Raw genomic sequence first — 22,907 nt, forward strand, 5'->3', positions numbered from 1 at the left:
GTTCTCCTCCAAGCATCTCCTTCTCTGTCAGTGGGCCGCTCCCCTGCTCAGGATCCTCCTCAGCCGGATGGACGCTTCCCCCTTCCCTGGTGATCTTGAGGAGCATCTTCCTCAGTCTGAAGACCTCCTGCTGGGTGTACTCTCCAGCACTCTTCTTGGTGCTGCCATGTCGAGCGGAGCGAGAGAACTTCTCCACTGCTGGTCTCCACCCTCACTACTCTCGTTCTTGGTGGTCACCAGGAACGCTTTCACCTGCCCCGTCCCGTACCTGCTGGTGACCGTCCCACCTGAGGAGATGCTGGTGGCAGAGCCCCACCCCGAAGAGGACTCGCACTCCCCACCTCCCGCCTCCCCTCTGCTCGCCCCCCCCCCCACCTCTCTTTGCCTGAGAGCCTCCCCTGCTGGCCCTCGTCTTCCTCTTCAGGTGGGGGACCTTAAAGCCCCCCCTCCTCCATATCCTCCTTGCTGCAGCACCCACACCAAGTGCCCCCCGAGCTCCTTCACCTTCCTGTTGGACCCCCAACCCCTCTTTCACTCTGTCACACACAAGACCGGCCTGCTGGGCTACATTCAACCCCCCATCCACTCTGACATTCACTCCCTCACCCACCTGACCGACCGGCTGGGCCTCACCCGTCCCCATAGTCATCCCCTCACCCACCTGACTGCCGGCTGGCCCTCACCCATCCCCACAGTCATCCCCTCACCCATCTGACCGACCGGCTGGCCCTCACCCATCCCCACAGTCATCCCCTCACCCATCTGACCGACCGGCTGGGCCTCACCCGTCCCCACAGTCATCCCCTCACCCACCTGACTGACCGGCTGGCCCTCACCCATCCCCACAGTCACCCCCTCACCCATCTGACCGACCAGCTGGGCCTAACCCGTCCCCACAGTCATCCCCTCACCCACCTGACTGACCGGCTGGCCCTCACCCGTCCCCACAGTCACCCCCTCACCCATCTGACCGACCGGCTGGGCCTCACCCATCCCCACAGTAACCCCCTCACCCATCTGCCCGACCGGCCGGGCCTCACCCGTCCCCACAGTCACCCCCTCACCCACCTGACCGACCGGCCGGGCCTCACCCGTCCCCACAGTAACCCCCTCACCCATCTGACCGACCGGCCGGGCCTCACCCGTCCCCACAGTAACCCCCTCACCCACCTGACCGACCGGCTGGGCCTCACCCATCCCTACAGTAACCCCCTCACCCATCTGACCGACCGGCCGGGCCTCACCCGTCCCCACAGTCACCCCCTCACCCACCTGACCGACCGGCCGGGCCTCACCCGTCCCCACAGTCACCCCCTCACCCACCTGACCGACCGGCCGGGCCTCACCCGTCCCCACAGTCATCCCCTCACCCACCTGACCGACCGGCTGGGCCTCACCCATCCCCACAGTCACCCCCTCACCCATCTGACCGACCGGCTGGGCCTCACCCGTCCCCACAGTCATCCCCTCACCCACCTGACCAACCGGCTGGGCCTAACCCGTCCCCACAGTCATCCCCTCACCCACCTGACCAACCGGCTGGGCCTAACCCGTCCCCACAGTCATCCCCTCACCCACCTGACCGACCGGCTGGGCCTCACCCATCCCCACAGTCACCCCCTCACCCATCTGACCGACCGGCCGGGCCTAACCCGTCCCCACAGTCACCCCCTCACCCATCTGACCGACCGGCCGGGCCTAACCCGTCCCCACAGTCACCCCCTCACCCATCTGACCGACCGGCCGGGCCTAACCCGTCCCCACAGTCAACCCCTCACCCACCTGCCGTACCTCCCCCATCTCCTCTCCCACAAGACCGACCCGCTGGTCTTCACCTGCCCCCTCTTCCTCCCTTGCCTCTCCCCGGTTCTGGTCCCGAGTTGAGGGGTTCTTCTCCGGACAAACTCTCGCCAGGTGTCCCTCTCCACCACAACGGAAACACCTCCCATCATCCGATGTGGCAAACATGACGTAGTCAAACCCCTCGATCCTCACCTTAATCACCAGGCTGAGAGCCTGGGCTTTGGTGAGGACCATGTGGAGCTGTCCCCTGTGAGGGACCACATGTCTCAGTAAAGGAGACCTACACCCTTAGGACACCTTCTTTAACGGGGACACCACCTTCCCGTGCTTCACTGGCTCCTCGAGCAGTGCTTCGCCGGGACGAAGGGCGGCACCTCTCGCGCCTTCTCCACGCTGTCCACAAAGATGACCACCGCTCGGTTCATCCAGCGCAGTCCTCCACGGAGCACGCAAAGCCCGAAGCTTCACGTCGTGCTTCCGCGTCACAACACACACCAGAACCACACCGAAAATAAAACGAAATAACAGATAGAAAACACTACCAAACAATTCACCTCACGCTCCGTTCACTCAGCACTCCATCCACTCATGGAGAGAGAGAGAGAGAGAGAGATCTGCGGTCGTGGCCATTACTTAATTTACTTCTTTTTGTGCAGGTAATATGTTGTTAATTAGGTTTAAACTTAAATAAATTACCTATTTACCAAGTAGTTATGTCTCGTTGTATAAATGTGTCCTGTTATTGCCTAATGCGCAACCAGAAATTCAAATATTCCAATGCCTTTTTTGAGCAATTTTGACAGCCCTACTGTGCGTGTGTGTGGGTGTGTGTGTGTGTGTGTGCGTGTGGGTGTGCGTGTGTGCCCACATTTTGCTGCCTGGGACACTGTGTTCCACTTGGTGTCAACCCAGATGAGAAGGCTGTGTTCTTCACCCTGCTCGTCAGTCATCAGGGCGAGCTTGAGACAAGTGCAAATACCAAGAGAGACACACTCTATTTCTGTTTTTCCACCTTTGTCTGCAGCCAATCAGAAGCCATGTCCACTGTTGCCGTGTCCTCTGGTCCACTCATGCTATTAGTTTCTGTGGCTGTCGGCCACCCCGGCCACAGTGCACCGGCTGTTTGCTTGCTCTACTGGCATTTGAGGTTTCCTCAGCGCTCTGGTTTTCCTGTCGTTCTTTTTTGATCCTCTCAAATGTTCTTCAATGTCATTCTTTTTTTTATTTTTTTATTTGCTCCCCCATGATTTGTGTTATGGACCACACCGTTGTTTTTGGAGTAATATGCTTGTAGCTAGACTTAAATTACACCAGCCAGTGCAATTTATTATGCGCGTTCATTATAGCTGCTTGATTATCGGCAAAATTATTGAGAAAGATTATTCTGATCTTAGATCACGTTTATTAATTTATTTCAGAGGCCTAATATTTAGATATTACTGTGTCGTTAAATCAAATAGACTGCTGCTTTCACGTGCGCATGTGCTACATGCTAACAAACAACTCGTTAAACCAAGTGATGTGCAGGATATTACCCTCCTGCTGTGGACCGTAGCCTCAGTGAAGACGTCAACGTCAGGAGCTCTGCAGCACGCTCAGGATGTGTTTGTTTCACAGCCTGATGCAGGGAACCGTCCTCAACATCCCCAGAGTCTTGTTCTATTTCCTACAGAAGGCTGACACACACACACACACACACACACACACACACATAAACACACACACACACACACACACGGCTGATGTCTGCCGACTTACTGTCTCCACATGGAGACTCGCGTGACCTGGACTGAGTCTTAACACACAGGCACAGCTTCAGTTTAACAGCGGAATTGTGTATGTTGAGTGTTTTTACGCACATGGGCACGATAATTATTATTTTTCACATGCGATTAATTTGCTCACCTCTTTATTTTTCCAAACTATTGCGTCTGTCATGAGTACAGACCACTCTCATAAGGCCACGTTATTTTTTACCCTATATGCACCAAACGTATTACACTTATTGCACTTAACTATATTACCCCTGAACTCGGAACTGTACTGAACTATAGCTAAAATAATACACACTGCAACAGAGGTCCCCCAAACTGATGGCGAGATGGAGCAGGGACCCCCTATTCTACAGAGTTTGGTCCGCCATCTTTTATTGAAGACCTCTGCACTACAATATTACTATTAGTTGCCTCACAACCAGAACACACATACTCCCACATACCAGCAGCCACTGCAACCATAAGAAGAGAAGGGAGTTTAGGACCCTCACTCTCTGGCACTGCTAACTTCAGAGATGCACACACACACACACACACACACACACGAACACACACACGAACACCTTTCTTAAGCCACTATGACCACACAGAGCTGCCCATTATTCTGGAGACCTTTGAGCAGTAAAAACAGTTCCTCTCTCTCTCTCTCTCTCTCTCTCTCTCTCTCTCTCTCTCTCTCTCTCTCTCTCTCTCTCTCTCACTCATTCCCTCAGAGCAGCCGTGGCCCCTCCCCTCTCTGTTTTTCCAGTTGGACAGGAAGATCAGGGGGAGGGGGCCGCAATCTGTTTGGCATAAACTGTACAATGAAGTCACTGTTTAGTCGGCCAACCAATCCTGCTCCAGTCTGTGTGTGTGTGTGTGTGTGTGTGTGTGTGTGTGTGTGTGTGTGTGTGTGTGTGTGTGTGTGTGTGTGTGTGTGTGTGTGTGTGTGTGTGTGTGTGGAGGGGGGGGGTTATTGCTAGAAGGTTATGGTGTGTTTTGAGGCTGGGGAACAGAAGGTGGACAATAAAACGGTCAGTGCTGACTCAGTTTCACCAAACATTCGACACGCAACCACACACACAACTTTTTTGAAAGCACTCTTTCTCTCTCTCTCTCTCTCTGTCATTCCATATTCAGTAAATTAATAAAATGGAAGAATACAGAAATCTGTGAAAAGCTGGCTAATCTTTAGCATATTTCTAAGAACACATAAGAAGAAGACAGACTTGTAAATCCCAGTTAAAAACACACAAATATGATCATTAACAATTGATCGCCCGTGTTGGCATCAAACACAACTTTTCCAATGCACACACTTCTCTCCTCCATGCTGTCACACTCCCAGTGTCCTGCTACTACGACAACCTCTCACATGCTCTCACACACATATCATAACAAGTCACAGTCCCTGAACGTAGAATGTGTGTGAGCACTGTGGTGGAAAGTCCTGCTCTCCGTCCTCATGTCCACCATCCAGTGCTGGATGTCCAGCATGAAGGTTGGTAGATATGAGCTCATTGGTCACTGCTTTCATGCTGGAGTGGCCTTAGATCCTAGCTGTTAGCTTAGCTTCCGTCTTTTGACAGACACATGTGTCTGTGTTTCAGAACAGAGGGCACAGTATTTCTGTAAAATAGATTTGTTAAAACGATTTGTTATTCAAATGTTTAAAGGAATAAGTCATCTTTGAAATGACCAATTATATAAAAATTAGGTGTTAGCTCAGAATTATTTTTAAAAGTGTAATTGATATACAAAGATCTACATCTTTCAACAAGTACGCAAGACATTTCTGGCTGAAAGCGTTTTTGGCAGATTCACAGTCAACATCCTAGATTTTTCCTGCACTTGACTGCGCTGTTACTCCATCTCTCTCCTGTCTGATGAAAGCAGACCAGTCGGCGTCATGGTGGCCGAGTTGCCTTGGTAGCACTGTCTCATTGTGTCCAAACAGGCCAACAGTAAGCAGGGATAGTAGAAAGACTCCCGGGCATATACATGTGAGGTGCCCTGAGGCTGTGCACCCAATGCCGGGACACTGAGGGGGGTTAGAAAAACCTTATGTGGACACGTTGGGATGTAGCGGCATCTGTCTCTCGGCCCACTCGTTAAGTGTTTGACACCACGCAGTGGGAGAAGATTTGAAGGCTGATGTTATTGGATCAATCAGGTTTTGGTAGCAGGGATCACGATGCTGTGTGTTCCTCACATCTAGTTATGCTGTTACTGTGTGTTGAATCGGCTGGATGGATGGAAGTGGCCCGCTGTGTGTCTTGTGTTTAGCGGTAGTAAAAGAGATCATCAGATACTGTTTCTGCTGAATTCGTCCCTGCTGCTTAGACAGATCACTGCAGCAGGACAAGAGGGGGAGACAGAATGAGGGACGCGCACAGAGAAACTCATATTATGATATATATTATTTTATTTTTACTTATTTTCCTATCTATGTTATTTTACTGTTATTCATGCTTTTGTCTTGTTTTTAATTTCATTCCTTGTCTTTCATTCTTGTAATTTCAAAGGTGTTCAAACATCACTACCAGCAGTGATAGCTTGGCATTCATTCATTCATTCATTCATTCTCAATTCACATGGGATGCTTCCCCTTGAAGAATAATTCCAAATAGCCTCATTGGTGTCACACAGACACACACAGACAAGCCCCGTGTGGTGACTGTGGTTAGATTTCCTCTTCCTCATGCGCTCTGTGTGTGTTTCTGAACTCTCGTTAAAGAACAAGACTGATTCTATCAGTGTTCCAGGCTCTCTCATAACTTTTTTGATACTCATGTTTCCCCTCCTTGCTGGTGTGTTTTTTGTTTGAGGAGCTGTGTTGTCTTCAATTATATAACTTCACTTGTGTTCTTTAGTGTAATTACAACTCCGTCTTTACCAGTAAATAGAGGTGAATTCAGGGAAAGTTCCCAAAAGGGAATGAACAGTTAACTTGGATAAATCTGTAGCTTAAAACAAGTTATCTTGACTATGACTATTAACATACCACAGCATGGGTTCGTCTGTATTGTGAGAGCAGGAGCGGACGAGATGGAGGTCAAAGCAGCAGAGCCGCCACTAACGCACTCACACAGCGCACAAGTTTATGGTTTACCACCAGAAAGAGGAAAAAAGCAGTGAAAGGTGGCGCGGACAACAAGTAAGCGTCTGACCCTGATCCCTTCTTATCCTCTTTGTCCTTCAGGATGACTTGGACAGTCTGAGTCCAGTGTTAAGAGACAACCAGCAGCTCCATGAAGAAGTGAGGGGCTGGCTCAAAGACCAGAAGGTGCAGGAGATTTTTATGCAAGGTAATCTTTCCTCCACGCTCTTTCTCTTCGCTCCATATGTATGCAGTTTAACACTGCAGCCGTCGTCTCACTGCCGTAACGTGTGGGAGGCTGTTGTGAAGTCTGATACGTCCATCGGCGGCACAATAACACTGCAATGCAACTGTTTCCTTTTGTTTCCAGGTCCCTATTCATTGAATGGCTACCGCGTACGAGTTTACAGACAGGACTCGGCCACCCAGTGGTTCACTGGCATCATCACACACCACGACCTCTTCAGTCGAAACATGGTCGTTATGAATGACCAGGTACACACACACACAGGTGTACTGTTATTTCAGTTGGAGTACAGATCCATTTGGTCTGCTTTTATTTTATTTTTCCGTCCTGGAACAAGTAACATTTCTAGCTGAGTCATTTCTTAGCCCCTGATTGATTGAATTGCCCCTGTGACAGTGAGGAGGTGTATGGTTGTAATCCAGCGACTCTGGTGTGTGTGTTCAGGTGCTAGAACCTCAGAACGTGGATCCATCCATGATCCAGATGACCTTTCTGGACGACGTGGTCCACTCTCTACTGAAAGGAGAAAACATCGGCATCACTTCCAGAAGGAGGTCACGTTCCAGTCAGAACAACAACTCTACCCATGTGAGTGCACACACACACACACACACACACACACAACTAGTAAGAGCTGACAGTGGGACCAAACATTAAAAATATGCTGACATATTACCTCTGTTAACACTGTTTGTTAGTGTTGTGTCAATATAAAAAATGCATAAAAGTATAATGCGAAGAAATGAAGACAATAAAAATACAAATGTTACGCACAGAAATGTCAAAGTACATTATGAAAATGCACTGTAGTCAAGAGTTAGAGCGGGCATGATAGATATGTATATGTACATCATCAATGAAAGATGTGAACATAACAGAGGCAGTAAACCATGAGGAGATTAGAGCCGACTCAGGCAGTTTATTTGGGCTTATAATAATGGTAATGCAGTTAGTTAGCCTGTTTATGTTGTTGTGGTGTCGCTGTGTGCAGACAACTGGTTGTGATTAGTTATCCATTCACTCCACCTCAGCATTGTCCACATTGCATCTGCTTATCTGTTTGTTTGCTAGATATCGCTGCATACAGCCTTCCAAACCAATTATGCAAGATACTGAACCAGTGAAATCACATTGTTTTGCACACTGTTTTGTGTTTCCTTGATTGGGCTGTAACTGTAGTAATCTATGAATTATTTAACATTAACTGCTTTACATGAAAATCATGCAGACATACAGAGCACTGTTGTACTGCTTAGTTGGCTCCTTCCATGTGGTGATGTCAATAGAAGACCTCAGCGTTGTTGAATGATTCCACATATGCAAGGAGCTCCATGGTTGAGTCAATTCTGCTCCTGCGGTCACTAACCGGCCTCCTGTTTGTCCCACATGTTTTCTATATTCATTTCATTTGGTCCACTTGTCTTTTGATCTGTTTTGTCTTGTCATTGAAGATGACTGGAGGGAGACCCGGCGGGACCACCGGCAACACTCAGGTACCCCAAAAATATAATCAGAACCAGAACATAGATAGACAGTTGTTGACCCAATGCATGGATGCCACACCACGGCCATAGAAACACGCTTTCCCTGTGTGCATAACAGCTGCTTTTGCTAAGTTAGTCCACAATCATCTCACTATGAGCATGACAACGCTGTGGGAAGAATTATAAAACTACTTCACAAAACATCATCTTAGAATGTAAAACCTGCAACAACAGATACAAACAGCATATTGTGGGCTCTTGGATTCTCGGTTGCAAAACCTCACATCCTGTTTGGTTCTGTTCTTGGATGAAGCATAGCTCTGTGATGTCATTCCTACCGATGATATGAACGTTTAAAACGACTGTGCTCCCTGCTGGCTGATCCATTTGTTGCCAGTGGACGCTAATAGTAGCAGCAGCACCACCAACTTTGTCCTGCAAAATGACGAGGCAGGAGAATGAACTCTAAACTCTAAAGTGTGATTCCATTGGACGGCCTTAGGTTTAACTAGGTGGACGATTAGAGTCTGGCATTTAAATGTTGGTGTGTGTCACATAAATAGTGATGTATTCATTGGGGTACATGGGGGTCGTCCTGGCGCAGGGGTAGAGAGGGTGCGCCAGGAACTGCAAGGTTGGTGGTTCAAGTGTCCCTGAGCAAGACACCTAACCCCCAATTGCTCCCCGGGCAAAAATGTAAAAGCCATGGTTTGAAAATGTAAAGTCGCTTTGGATAAAAGCGTCAGCTAAATGACCTGTAATGTAATAATCAACAACGTATCTCTTTATGTGAGCTAACCTAAAAAAAACGAATACGCTTTCAGAGTCATTACACGCGAGCCCAAGCCAACAGCCCCCGCCCTGTCATGACCTCATCAGGCCCCAACCCAAAGGGCTCCCAGGGGACGCTGGCCTCTCAGCAGCACCAGGGCCAATCACAGCAGAGTCAGCAGCCCGCCAGCCAATCGCACCACTCACCCGGCGGCAGTGGGAGGGACCAGCGGGAGCAGCGAAACGCTCGCTCATCCAGGAGGAAAGGATCGGACAGCAGCGTTCCAGAGGAGGAGAAGGAGCGCAGGGAAGAGAGCACGGCGAGAGGTGAGGACGTCGCTGGTGCTCTCCTTCTCTCCTTTTGGTTGGAATGCATTCCAACACCCTGCTCCACTGAAGCATACATTTATTCATTTGACTCAATTTATACATTTAAACCTGTCATTTGTCCCCTCAGGTGAATTTGACTAGTTCTCCCCCTTCACCAGTGGTAGACATTTCAGTGGAAGTGAACTGATTTAGACCTTTAGAGCATACTTTGTGTTAGAAGGATCGTTTTGTGTTCTGAAGTTGTATATTAGGAGAAGATTAGAAACCCTATTGGGTCAAATCTACCTGAGAAAATCCTCTGAGCCCAATTTTCTAATTCCAATTCCAATTTGACATTGCTGAAGAAAGAATGGGGAGAAATTGCTGTCCACATCAAAGCTGACTCATTTGTTTTCTCTGTTCCAGACTCCAAGGCAAAGGCTAAACAGGCGGTGAACAAACGCAGGAAGGTGGAGGAGGATGAGAAAAAGGCGGGTCTAAAAAGGCTGAAGACGGACATGACCTCTGACCTGTCGGAGAGCAGTGACTCTGAAAACCCACACAACAAGAGAACCGCCCACTCCTCATGCTCCTCCTCCTCCTCTTCGTCCTCATCGTCCTCCTCCTCCTCGTCCTCCTCCTCGGAACCTAACTCTGAGAACGAGCTTAAGTCTCGCGGCAGTGATGTGAAACAAAGCGGCATTTCCAAAAAGGAGGAGGAGCTTCAGCCGACGATACAGGGCACCAAAATAAACAATTCCTCTTCGGCTATTGGTCGCCTGTCCCCGTGGGCGGAGCTTCAGCCGGCAGAGGACTGCAAGAAGGGCGTGGCCAAGAACACAGGCAAAATGTCGACCAAGGAGGAGGAGGAGGAGTTGGTGGCGGTGACGCAAATCACTCAGTCTCCGCGGCAACAGACACCTCAGATGTCAGACCCGGTCCAGGCGGCCATTATGGATAGCATCAAGAGCACCGCGAAAGGTAAAGTCAGCTGATGAATGGCAGCTGTCTGATAGTCAGTCGGCTTCGCATTCTTATCGTAAAATCTGTTTGGTTTTTTTAAGCGCCTTCTGGATCCCAGACGCCATCTTGCCAACTTGGCGGCGGCAGCAGCGGCGGCGGCTGTGTGATCGACATCACGGATGAGGCTCAGGCCACGGTGCACCAGGAGAGTTCAGAGGCCGTGTCAGCACTGCTGGCTTCGCAGAAGGCCGAGTCCACGGCCCTCTCCCCCTACCTCCCCCTAAACCCCTCTCCTGTCTCTTCGCCGCCGGTCCCTCCGTCTCCCTCGCCATCGGAAGGAGGCCGCAGGACGGATATTGAGCCTCCAATGCAGCCGCAGGGGATTGTGGGAGGTGGCATGGCAGCAGCCAGGAGCCTAAGCAACAAGATGGAGTTTGCTCCCTCTGAGGTCATCAGGTGAGAATACAAGTGTTAAAATAGGGATTTTACAAAAGGACCTGGATGTTGAAACTGGTGGTGCTTTTTGAACCTCCTTGTATAAAATTATCTGATTTGTGAGGTGAAACACATATTTCAAGCTACATTATCCTGTAACATTAACTCAGGCAGCTTGACTTTGCTACAGCTGCAATGAATATGATATGCTGTAGTCTGGATATTTGACAAGTAGTCATTCTATCATAAGCATAATAATGGATTCTATATTCTGTGAGTGGTCAAAAAGGCTGCCGGTGAAATCCTTCTTTATTAGCCCAGCCACGTTGATAAAGTCACTGATTAATTCATGTAAGAAGAAGACATTTCTGTATTTTTTTTCTCTGCCTCAGGACACATAGAAAGACGATTAGAAATCCATGAACATACATCCTCAGATGAAATCTACCTGAGGGAATCGTCGGCGGCCTGATTTTTTAAACTAGATTTGACTTTGGCCGACACGCAGAGGAGGCTGAAAAACATTTGAATCATTTGTTTGTGTCAATGTTTGATACCATGATTTTTTCCCAGTTTCCAAGTTTGTTCAAATAGAATGCCCTTTGTTTCCTCTCATGCCAGCGGCATCGGTTAAAGGGTACATTGTGTTCTGTGCTGTTTTTCAGGCCCGTCACATCGATTGTTGAAAATGTGGTGCTTGTTGAGAAGGAGAAAATATCCCTCCCTCATCATCATCATCATCATCATCATCAACAGCAGTATCATCATCAGCAGCACGCACAACAGTACACATCAATCCACTCCGGGATTAAGAGCCCGTCTCTGTCTGAGGAGACGAGAAAACACCCACTGCAGCAAGCGCCCCCCCACAAGATGAACACAGTCCCCCCCGCTGAACTAGCCAGATCCAGAATGAGCCCCAACACAGCCCCAACACAGCTCAACACCCTCAAACAGAAACCGCAGCACCCCAACAACTCTCAGAGCCATCCCTACCCCAACACAAACCCAGCTGACTTACTCAAGGCGAAACCCCACCCGGGCCTGCTGGACATCTCTAAACCCAAACCTAACACCTCCCCAGAAGTCTCTAAGCATAAAATACAGAGATACTCTGACACCTCCCCACCTCCGATGGGCCGTTTGTCGGCCAAAGTAGAACCAACAGAACCTCCGCGCTCCGGTTTCAAGCCGGTGGCGGCGCGGTCGGAGACGGGCGGAGTCAGTACGAGCAGCAGCACCAAGAGCCCTCTGATCATTGATAAGAACGAGACCTTCACCGTGTACAGGGACCCAGCTCTGGTCCGCTCAGATGCAGAGAACTCTGTCTCCGTCTCTGTGTCCTCCAACCACGTGGCAGCCTATCTCCATCCCCATCTGCACACCCTCCACTCCCCCACCCCTCACTCCTCCTGCCTCACCTCCGCGTCCCACTCCCACCTTCTCGCTCCTCCTCACACTTCTGCCCTACCTCACCCGCACCTGTTACCGCCCGGGGTCCTCCCAGGCATGCCTCCTCCCGCGGCCTCCCTCCTCGGGGGCCACCCTCGGCTCGACTCCCCCAGCGGGCTAGGTCACCTCGCCCTATCTCACCCGGCGTCAGCGCACCAGCAGCGGTTCCTACAGGTCTGAGTCCATATAAAATGCACACCTCCTTCATTCAGGATATTGTCATTTACAACAATGTGTCTTTGCTTTCAGGGTCAGGGCCCCCCTCCACCCTCTCTACTAGCCCAGGCCCACGGCGGGGCAGCAGGGCTGGGCCTCTACCCCATCCTCTGGCAGTACCCCAACGGAACACCGACCTCCTACCCCCCAGGGCTCAACCTGCCCCCTACAGCCAAGTGGGTCCACTCTGAAAACCCCATCAGCTTGAATTCCGAGAGCTCGCTCAGGAGGGTAGGTGTCACACACAGGCTGTGACGTTCAATTACTTAGAGCCTCACTCTGCTTAGTCAGCGTTTATCAAAACTCCCCCAACGTCTGTCGGCTGGAAATCGTGGCCTGAGCCTCATCCGTGATGTCGACCTTTTTTCGACCTTCTTTAGGATGGCCATTGTGGTCTTACTTAACTGTGTTGACAGTAAAGTGGATTTTCCCTCCAATATCATTTCCACCTGCCAGCGTCAAAACCTTATATATTAAATAGTAATTTATTCTAAAATAACTCACTTTCAGTTTCTAAAAGTAGTTGACAATAATGATGGTGATGATGTTATATCTGTGTGTTATGTCTGCAGAACACAACCAGCCCGTGGCTCCATCAGTCCGCCGGCAGCGCCGGTGATGGTCTGGGTTTGCTGAGCCACGTTCCTGTTCGGCCGGCAAGTGCTGACCCCCACCGGCCCTCGATGAAGATCAGCAGCCACACAAGCCCTCCGCTGTCTAAGAGCAGCATGAACACGCATAAAGAGTGAGTTGAAAGCCCAGTGAGACTTGACTGACAGCGTGTTAGGTCTATTCAATTCAATTCATTTTATTTTGTGTAGCCCAAATTTGCAAATTACAAATTTGCCTCAGAGAGTCTACAGTCTGCACACATACAACATCCTCTGTTACCAAAACCCATCGGCACAGGAAAAACTCCCCAAAAAGTCCAGTTCATCTATTGTCAGGTGCTCATAGCGCTCCAGCCCAACTGCCAATAAAGCCGTCCCATGTAGGGATGGAAAAAAGTCCCAGGCTCAGTGAAAGGCATTGCTTTTTCCTAAAAGGTATTTGGAAGAAACACTCACTGCAGAGAGAGAAAGGCGGGGCACACAATCGTTGTTTTGTACATTCGAACAGCTTGGTCTTTGTTGGGCTGGATGTGTTCGGAGAGCAGCCAGAGCGCAAAGTTAGCCATGAGACGCAGACAGGCGATGCCAGGTCAGACAGACGAAGTGAAGTGGCACTAATCCAACGGGAGAGCAGTTGAGACTGAATGCTGTTCATTCAGTAGCCTTCGCTGCCCTTATGTAATCACCAGCCATTATTTAGACACCCGTGAATACTCAAAGCAGCCATAAATTCTTGTCTGCCTCTTTAACCCTCATACTGTCCCATCTGAGCTGCCATGTCCCATTCACATTTGACTGGTCCGTCTGCAGAGATCCAGATAAGAAAGGTTTCATGGACCCGATCAGGACGTTGACGCTGAAGCAGGAGCAGACAGACCGGAGTCGAACCCCAGAAAGAAAAGACGTCCACCTGCACCGCCTCTACCTAGACCCTCACAGCAAGGCACACCTGGCAAACACACAGGTACACAAACGCACCTTATTATCATCAGCATCGGTGTTTTATCTATAAACTGTGTCAAAGTGATCAAACCCCCGCCGCTGTTGGAGACAAGAGACGTTGACTTACATGGTGTGTTCAAGCTAAATTAAATTTTCTTAAAATAGTCCTAAATCAATACTAATTGATACATTTTATGAAGCGATAAGCATGTTGAAGCAGAGGTTCTTGTGTGTGTGTGTGTGTGTGTGTGTGTGTTTGACCAATCAGCGAATGGAAGTCCATGTAAACCCCCCCACCAAAGGTTCCTGTACTGTCGAAGAGTTCCTGCAGTCAAAAACGAGCTCATGTAAATCAAATGACCTTAACCGTGTTTGTATATTTTTTTTTTTTTCAAACCGTGTTTGTATTTTTGCATTACTCATTTCCTTGCCCAGGATGCAGTTCAGGCAGCAGACCGAGCCAGTAAATACAAAGAGGAGAATCGTCAAATCCTTAAAGAGAGCATCGAGGTCGCTCCCTTCACCGCCAAGATGCAGCGCTCCGGTGACCCCGGAATGGACAGAGAGAGGTGCAGGGATGCACCCTTCCCCGTCAGGTTACCGGCTCTTGCCTCCCCAAGCCCCAAGGCCGGCCACATCCATCCCCACATCATCCAATCAGAAAAGAGCAACTACTTCACCACTCTGTCCAACAGCGTGGTGAATGAGCCTCCCAGACTCTACCCCTCCAAGGAGTTCAGCTCTTACTATGAGAAAGTATCTGGTGGAGCTCCGGGGGTCGTGGCCAGCATCGGGGGTGCCGTGCCAAGCCAGGGAGCTTTGTCCCTGGGCAGCTACACCTCCAAAGCTTCTCTGTCAAAGCCCCCTCCCCTCATCAAGCACCAGCCAGAGGGAGGGGAGGGTTTAGCAGGGAAAATCACAGAGCAGCTGAGCCAGCAGGTGACACTAGTCCAACACCAACACCACACAGGTGGTATGGACAGGATAGAACGCCGCAGCCCCGCGGTTTCCCCTTCCTCCTCCACAACTTCCTCCACAGCGCCCAACCACCACCACCAACAGAATCACCACCACCACCACCAACAATTACAACACCACCACCAGCAACACCACCAACAGCAGCAGCAGCAGCAGCAGCAGCAGCTCAGGGCAATGCCATCTCTCCATCGAGCGCCTGTCTTCCATCTGCCCACACAGCACGCACTGGATCGGAAGGACGCTGCAGAGCGAGAGAGGGAGAAGGAGAGAGAGCGGGAGAGGACCGTTTATGGCGGACGCCTCTCTCCACCAACCCTCACGCCCATTCAGCCAGTTAGCTTAGCATCAGCGGGTAGCAAAACGTCAGCGGAGCAGCAGAAGCCCCCCACGCTGCTGCCGGAACTCAGGGACGTTAAAGGTCATGGGAGCGCTGCCATCACCACCGTGGCCTCAGCCATCGGTGGGGAGATCGTGACTCCGTCCGTGGACGCGTGGAGGCACGGAGAGATGATTCAGGAACGAGGGGGAACGTTAAGGGGCAAGCCGCAATCCGCGATGGCGTCAGTCATCGTGCGTCCGTCCTCATCCGTCAAATACGACAGTCTTGTTGGTGCTAACCAATCTGGTGCTATGATCACTAAGGAGCTCCCCCACGGGAGGTTCTACCCAGCCAGTCTTCAGGGGGAGGGTCTAAGACTGGGGGAGTGTGTGAGAGAAGTGGCAGCCGGCAGGGTTATCCAACCCAACTCAAACCTGGACGAAATGTGTTTCCAGTACAAACATTCTTCCATGCGTGACATGCAGGGAAACGTGTCAGCCGGGATCACAAACTCGGTGTGCAGGACAGCCATTTCTGCTGCATCCCTTTTTGGCATACAGAGTATCAGTGGGACAGCCATCCCTGATCTGGGCTACTCTGTCTCAGCCCATAAAAGTGGCATTTGCGGCAGGGTGCTGAGCCACTCAGGACCAAGAGAGTACCAGGAGGGGCTAGGCTCACGCACCACGTCTCCGGGGGGGTCCCTGCCTCCCCCTAGTCCAGTGGGGACACCCCAACCCAGTCCAAGCCTCACCCCGACACCCAGCTCCATTGCTGGCTCCAGTCAGCCGTACTCCTCCTCCTTCGTCCACCTTAAGAAGCACAAAGCTGCATTGGCTGCAGCCCAATTCAGAAGCAACTTCTCTCCTGCGCCCACATCCGTCTCGATCGGAAACTGCTTCCTACCTGTGGATTCTGTTGACAAAACTCCCATTCGCAACTCGCCCCCTCCTCCCGCGTCCAGCCAAGCCTCGTCGTCTTCGCTCGATAGCAGCAGCTCGGCCAGCGGCAGTACAACGACTGGCAAGTCCAGCCCCCTGCCCAACGGCCAGCCCCCGGGATCGGCCTCGACAAGCAGCGGGCAACCCAGCAACTACCACAAGCTGAAGAAAGCCTGGTTAACCCGGCACTCCGAGGAGGACAGGAACACAACGGTTACTCCGAGCTGCACCAGTGCAAAGCCTGAGAAACTTCCCAGCACCATCACCAGCACCGCGACCACCAGCACCAGCACAAGTAACACTGCCGCCATGTCAGAGATGATCAAACCCTGCACAGTCAATCTCAGCGCCTCCACCTCCAGCGAGGTGGAGCTGAGCAAAGACGGCAAAGCGGAGAGAGAAAGGCAGCTGGCGGACAAGGTGGGAGGAGCAGGCACAGGGGGGGGAGGAGGAGGAGGAGGAGGAGAGGAGAGGAAGGCAGCTCCCTCATTAAGGCGGGGGAACAAACGGTCATATGAGTCCGCTTCAGAGAGCGGGGGCGACGACTCCGACACCAGTGAAAGCAAGATGGAGGGCCGAGCCAAGCGCCAGCCTAAACCCACCTTCAAGAAGAAGCAGAATGATATGGCCAGAAGGAAAGGAGACAACGAAAAGGAGGATGATGACTTGAAGCCCAATGGCATCTTCCGATCAGCCCGAGAGAAGACGAAACTCAAACTAGCCAGCAGCAGTAAGTACTGTCGTGTGTAGAAAGAGTTGATATTAAGTTGCAAACAATTCTGTGTTCATGCAAAACCTGCTTCAGTAGAAATGTTTCATCTTCTCACAAATCCTGATTTTGAGCTTTTTGACTGTGAATTGGAAGAGAGACAACTGAATGTTGGAATGTGCTAAATACAGTCACTGGAGATGAACTCCAGGAGGACGCTGGTAAAATAAAGGGACATAACTTTGACAGCAACATTTCAAAGTCTGCAATTCGCTGTATAGAAGTGGGAGAATAACAACCTAATTATCAATTTGACTTATAAGCAACCCTTTCTTGATCGTGATGAAATGGAGGTACTGTCAGTGACTGTCAGGGCTGCTTTTCTCAGATGGGATCCCCCGCTCCGTCCTGAAGGACTGGAGGAAGGTGAAGAAGCTGAAGCAGACGGGGGAGTCATTCCTGCAGGACGACTCGTGTGCCGAGATCGGGCCCAACATGCAGAAGTGTCGGGAGTGCAGAGTGGTGCGCAGCAAGAAGGGAGAGGAGCCCACGCATTCCCCCGTCTTCTGTCGCTTCTACTACTTCAGACGGTAACATGCTTTTTACAGGCTTTTCCTTTGCTTCCAGCACCCGACCACACGACCAAGTACACCACTCAACCCTGCATGCATTATTCTCCTCTATTATCCTGTGGGATCGTGAGCCCCCAAACTCTCCCTCCTTGCGCTCACACAACAAACAATTGCTCCATGATGCATAGCGTGACTATATTTTTCTCTGAAGGATTAACACATGGGGAGCTGGGAGGGGGAGGAGGGAAGGAAAAAAGACGGCCTGTTTTTAGCAAAACTCTGCCCCCGCTACAACGTAAAGATCATTCATCACACGCCTTGTGCAGTGTGTACTGCTTCTGTCTGTGTTCCTCTCTGTCTCTCAAACATGCACATTAAACACACACACACACTTGAGTTGGATGAGCAGCAGCTGCAGTCTGGTGTCCAACAGGGTAAATCTACCAGAGGATTTCTACAAGAGGATTTTGTACTATAATCCTTTACTCTCTTCTGAACTGCTGCTGCCCCCAAACCCCCCCCCCCCCCCCCCCCCCCCTTAAGACAGAACATTCACCTGAGCTGTTGAGTGACGTACCTGAAAACCGCTTCTCATTCTGACACTTGGGGGCAGTAAATCACTGTTTAGACCCTCCTGTTTAACACATGGCTGTTATATTCTTATGAACATTACTCATTTATAAATTATATTTATAGTACGTTAGGGATTAATGTATGGAAATTACCCCAGGTCCGTTTGCCTGGTTAGTGAATTTGTTTATGCCAGTATGAGAGCAAACAAACCCATCACATGATTTTATGAAAGCCGATATGTGATTGTAGCATTATGACCAAAGATGGACTTCCCAGAAATACATCTGCTGGTGGTGCAGTCTGTTCAGGGAGCCAACTGAGTGATCTGTATTTAAGACCATGGAAGTAACCCATTTGGAAAATCGCCACATAAGCACGTCAGAGCCGGGCTTTTCCCTTAGTAATCCGCTCTAGCTACAAAGCTAAATGATGCTGTTTGGATTTTTAAACTGATGAACTGACTGTTTACAAATATGTAAAGGTGTTTCCCTAAGCTTTTTCAATTCAGCAGCAGCTTCCATCGTATATCTGCTATTTCAGCAGCATAAAAACATGTTTTCATTGGTCCCCTTCTAGAGATCAAGATAATACTTGTATTACCTGGCTGTCCTGCTGACCGTAACCCATTTCCTCCCGTCCAGGCTGTCCTACAGTAAAAACGGAGTCATCCGGATGGACGGCTTCTCCAATCCGGACCAGTTTGACGACGAAGCCCTGGCCCTTTGGGTTCCCGGGCTGATGGACGAGAGCCAACTGGACCAAACCACAGCCAAATACATCCTCAGCTTCATAGGAGACAAGTTCTGTCAGATGGTTGTGACGGAGAACACCGCCGCCACCTGGATCAAGAAGGATGGTGAGCCCTTGCTTAAAGCGGTCCACAGTTTGATTTGATAACCCCAACCACATTTATTTTAATTGATCCCGTTCCCTTTGTGTGTTTCAGCCAAATTGGCGTGGAAGCGCGCGGTGAGGGGGGTGAGGGAGATGTGCGACGCCTGCGAGGCGACGCTCTTCAACATCCACTGGGTGTGTCAGAAGTGTGGCTTTGTTGTCTGCTTGGACTGCTACAAGGCCAAAGAAAGAAGGAGCTCCAAAGGTCAGTAGTGTGTAGTGGACCGAGGAGCTTCACAGGAATTCTTGCACGCACTCATATCACAGGAAGTCAGCGCACTCACTGCTACCGGTCAGCCAGGAGGAAACTGCACGTTAACGGTTGCGTCGAAGACCTTTTCTGCTGCTACCTGTTTTTTTGTATTGGCCTGGTTCAGGTTCCAAGGTTTTTGGTCAGTGGGACCACGGAACCACTGGGTCAATCAATGGATGTCACACCATCAAATATGAAATTGACCAAAACTGCCGTCACTATTTTTAAATACAGCTGAAAAAGTCAATCCAATTTTGTAACCTGAAAGCTACCTGACAAATACCTGTTGGAATACTCCGACTACCACATTCCAAATCATCAATTTCCTGCATTTCCACAAGTTGTTTGAATGAGAAAAGGCAACACTGGAGCCAAACAGAAGGCTCCTACAGCCACATGGTCATTCTGGCATCAATGCAGCGGCTAACATCGGTCTCTCTCTGTGTGATCAGATAAAGAACTCTACGGCTGGCTGAAGTGTGTGAAAGGCCAACCCCACGACCACAAGCACCTGATGCCCACACAGATCATACCTGGCACAGGTACAGTCCACTTCATGCTCCCATCATCCCGGCATGGTCCATTTGAATCAAGGTCCCGTTTTCTTTTTTAAAAGTCTTTAATGTCTGCTGCATCCTTTTGCCCTTTGTGCTTGTCAGTGCTGACAGAGTTGGTGGCTTCCATGCACTCTCTGAGAGAAAAGCACAACATCAAGCCCCACTGTCCCTGCACCACCAAGCAGAACCTCAATACCAAGCTACCAGCCACCAACGGAGTCTCACAGGTACCGCTCTACTCACACATACATCATACGCTCTAGAGCATATATCATGACTCAGGTGGTCAAGTAATACTTTATAATAGATGTTATGTTTTAATAGGTTATAAAAATTCTGAAAGTACAGTATGGTATTTTTGACAATATAATAGGTTAAAATGCCCTTTTATATTATAGGCGTAAGTGGTCTTTGTTTACTTTAATCAAGTGGTAATTAAATGTTTATTGTATTTGAGATATGTATTATATATACTTGTGCAAACATTTTCTGGACTTGGAGTCCCACTGAAATATTGATTTATTGATTTATCGCTTCTAGATGTTGTCATGTTTACAGGGTAGACAAAAGTCAGTTTGAACTTGTGAGTAACTCTGTGCTTTTCTCCGCCAGGTTCTGCAGAATGTCCTGAACCACAGTAACAAACTGGCTCTGGTGAAGGCTGAGCCGGGCTCTCAGCAGAACTCTGACCAAGTAGGAACCAAGGTGGAGACCAACGGAGGAGGCAGAGGGGGAAGCAGTCCAGGCAGTGACGCAGGAAGTGCTCCCGTCACCCCGCCCGAGTCCCAGTCGCCTCTGCACTTCCTGGCTGACCTGGCAGAGCAAAAATCTAGGGAGGAAAAGAAAGGTGAGGGGAAGGGAACCATTTGATCACTCTTCTGGATCCTTCCGGATTACCCAGCAGTTCGTAAAGTCTTGTACATTTCATAGTACACAGTATGGCGTCAGTACCCTCCTCCTCCTTCTGTCACAGAAAACAAGTCGGTGCTGCTGGGTAAATCGGTGAAGGAAGACAAGGTGGGGGACAGCTTGGAGGTTCTGCAGCAGTGTAAAACCACCTCACTGGTGGCCAACAGCACGGAGCAGGGCTCCACACTCAGAGACCTGCTCACCACCACAGCAGGGAAGCTGAAGCTGGGCTCGACTGACGCAGGAATGGCCTTTGCACCGGTCTACTCTACTGCGTCACAGGTACGACATCTTCTTGTTCTACCCAGGTTGGTTTGGACATGGATGGCTTTGTGTGGTTTACTGGATAGTCTTGTCAATGCTCACTGGATAACGTGGTTTTTGCTCTCCTCTGATAGACTGGAAAAGGTGGGAGGACCATGCCGAATATCCTTGACGACATCATTGCTTCTGTGGTTGAGAACAAAATCCCTGCCAGCCGGCAGAGCGTCACCACCAAACTGTCAATCAAGCACGAGCCCGTCGCCCCGGGCAACCACAACAACAACCCCGCCCCTGCCGTCACTGAGGACGCCAAACCAGACAGGAAGAAGTTGGCGCAGGTTACTGCTGCAGTGACGGAAGATTTGACCAATCAGTATCCAGATATTCCTCACTGCTGGTTAAACAACAGACGGTTGCTGTGGCTGAAAGATCACCGTAACCAGAACAACTGGAAGCTGTTCAGAGAGTGCTGGAGACAAGGACAGGTACACATCACTCCTACTAACAGCAGCAGGAGTCATAGTAACAGTGCTGTGTTAAAGTTGTGTGTTTGTGTTTGTCCAGCCCGTGTTGGTGTCGGGGATCCATAAGCGACTCAACAGCGGACTGTGGAAAGCTGACTCCTTCAACCAGGAGTTTGCAGACCATCAGGGAGACCTCCTCAACTGTAAAGACCAGGTGGTGTCCAACTCCGGTATCAAGGAATTCTGGGATGGATTTGAGGATATCACCAGTGAGTTCATCTCTTTATCTTGATCCACTGTTGATGATGTTGCCACAAACCAAGAATCAGTGACTAACTAAAGTCTTCTTACCCGTTCAGAGCGGCCCAAGTCCAAAGATGGAGAACCGATGGTCTACAGACTGAAGGACTGGCCGTCTGGGGAGGAGTTCATGGCCCTCATGCCTTCCAGGTACGCATCAACACTTCAAGAAGAACCCTAGAACCTATTGTCCCACGTCTTTGGGGCTGCAATGTACTAGCCTGGAGAACTTCTCCCCGTCCAGGAATGGTTTTTGGTCCCCTACGAAGCAATTGTGAGCCCATGTGTTTGTTTGCAGATATGATGACTTGATGAAGAACCTGCCCCTGCCAGAGTACTCGGATCCAGAGGGGGTCCTAAACCTGGCCTCCCACCTGCCATCCTTCTTTGTCCGGCCCGATCTGGGACCCAGACTGTGCTGTGCCTACGGTACGGACCCAAATGAGCAGCAGCAATCATGTCACTGCAGAAATGATGGAGGAGAAAAGAGATTCAAAAGCCTCAGAGCTCAGAAGATAGTCTACTAAGTTGGAAGCACTCATAGCCCTGCCCCAGTCGATAAAGCTATTAAACATCTGGATACTGGTTTCGACACTCCTCAAATACATGTGTGCAATTCAGAATGATGTGATCGGATGACCAAAGATTACAGTTAATATCAAATAGAACACATGTTTTCTCGTGCTCATCTATTTCTAGTCAACAGGCTTCCAATGAACCACCTGTTTCCTTCCTGCAGGTGTAGCTGCGTCGCAGGACCAGGACTTTGGGACCGCCAACCTGCACGTGGAAGTCTCCGATGTCGTCTCCGTTCTGGTCTACGTAGGAGTCGCCAAAGGCAACGGAGTCCTGTCCAAAACGGGTAAGGTTTAGCCCAGGTGGATTAATAAGAAAGTATTCTGGAATACTGTGTACCAGGGGGAGAGGTTTAATAACTAGGTAAACAAGTGTCGGGCCTCCGCTTGTAAACTGGAGCAGCCAGAAGCATTGAGGTCAATCCAATGCTGTTAGAAACATGCAGCTAAGCACCGCTGTTACCACTCAGTGGGACTGCTGCATCTTGGGAAGTAAACCACAATATAACTTA

At 50.1% G+C, this 22,907-nt stretch overlaps 1 protein-coding gene across 2 annotated transcripts in view; it reads left to right on the plus strand.

Moving 5' to 3' along the window:
* The window catches only part of jmjd1cb (jumonji domain containing 1Cb), a 49,269-nt gene that overhangs the window by 23,776 nt on the left and 2,586 nt on the right, over positions 1-22,907 (plus strand). For both annotated transcript variants that reach the window (XM_078103256.1, XM_040176361.2), the window contains exons 3-26: positions 6,760-6,865; positions 7,028-7,152; positions 7,349-7,492; positions 8,356-8,397; positions 9,213-9,486; positions 9,895-10,449; positions 10,533-10,887; positions 11,532-12,492; positions 12,568-12,765; positions 13,107-13,279; positions 13,956-14,109; positions 14,523-17,055; positions 17,423-17,624; positions 18,821-19,035; positions 19,126-19,278; positions 19,779-19,868; positions 19,986-20,110; positions 20,496-20,730; positions 20,857-21,074; positions 21,191-21,541; positions 21,621-21,789; positions 21,880-21,970; positions 22,119-22,249; positions 22,560-22,682. In XM_078103256.1, the coding sequence (XP_077959382.1) occupies positions 6,760-6,865; positions 7,028-7,152; positions 7,349-7,492; positions 8,356-8,397; positions 9,213-9,486; positions 9,895-10,449; positions 10,533-10,887; positions 11,532-12,492; positions 12,568-12,765; positions 13,107-13,279; positions 13,956-14,109; positions 14,523-17,055; positions 17,423-17,624; positions 18,821-19,035; positions 19,126-19,278; positions 19,779-19,868; positions 19,986-20,110; positions 20,496-20,730; positions 20,857-21,074; positions 21,191-21,541; positions 21,621-21,789; positions 21,880-21,970; positions 22,119-22,249; positions 22,560-22,682 (7,723 nt within the window). The remainder of the gene's footprint in view (positions 1-6,759; positions 6,866-7,027; positions 7,153-7,348; positions 7,493-8,355; positions 8,398-9,212; positions 9,487-9,894; positions 10,450-10,532; positions 10,888-11,531; positions 12,493-12,567; positions 12,766-13,106; positions 13,280-13,955; positions 14,110-14,522; positions 17,056-17,422; positions 17,625-18,820; positions 19,036-19,125; positions 19,279-19,778; positions 19,869-19,985; positions 20,111-20,495; positions 20,731-20,856; positions 21,075-21,190; positions 21,542-21,620; positions 21,790-21,879; positions 21,971-22,118; positions 22,250-22,559; positions 22,683-22,907) is intronic.

The sequence above is a fragment of the Gasterosteus aculeatus genome, chromosome 5, assembly GCF_964276395.1.
Source record: "Gasterosteus aculeatus chromosome 5, fGasAcu3.hap1.1, whole genome shotgun sequence".
Classification (NCBI taxonomy): domain Eukaryota; kingdom Metazoa; phylum Chordata; class Actinopteri; order Perciformes; family Gasterosteidae; genus Gasterosteus; species Gasterosteus aculeatus.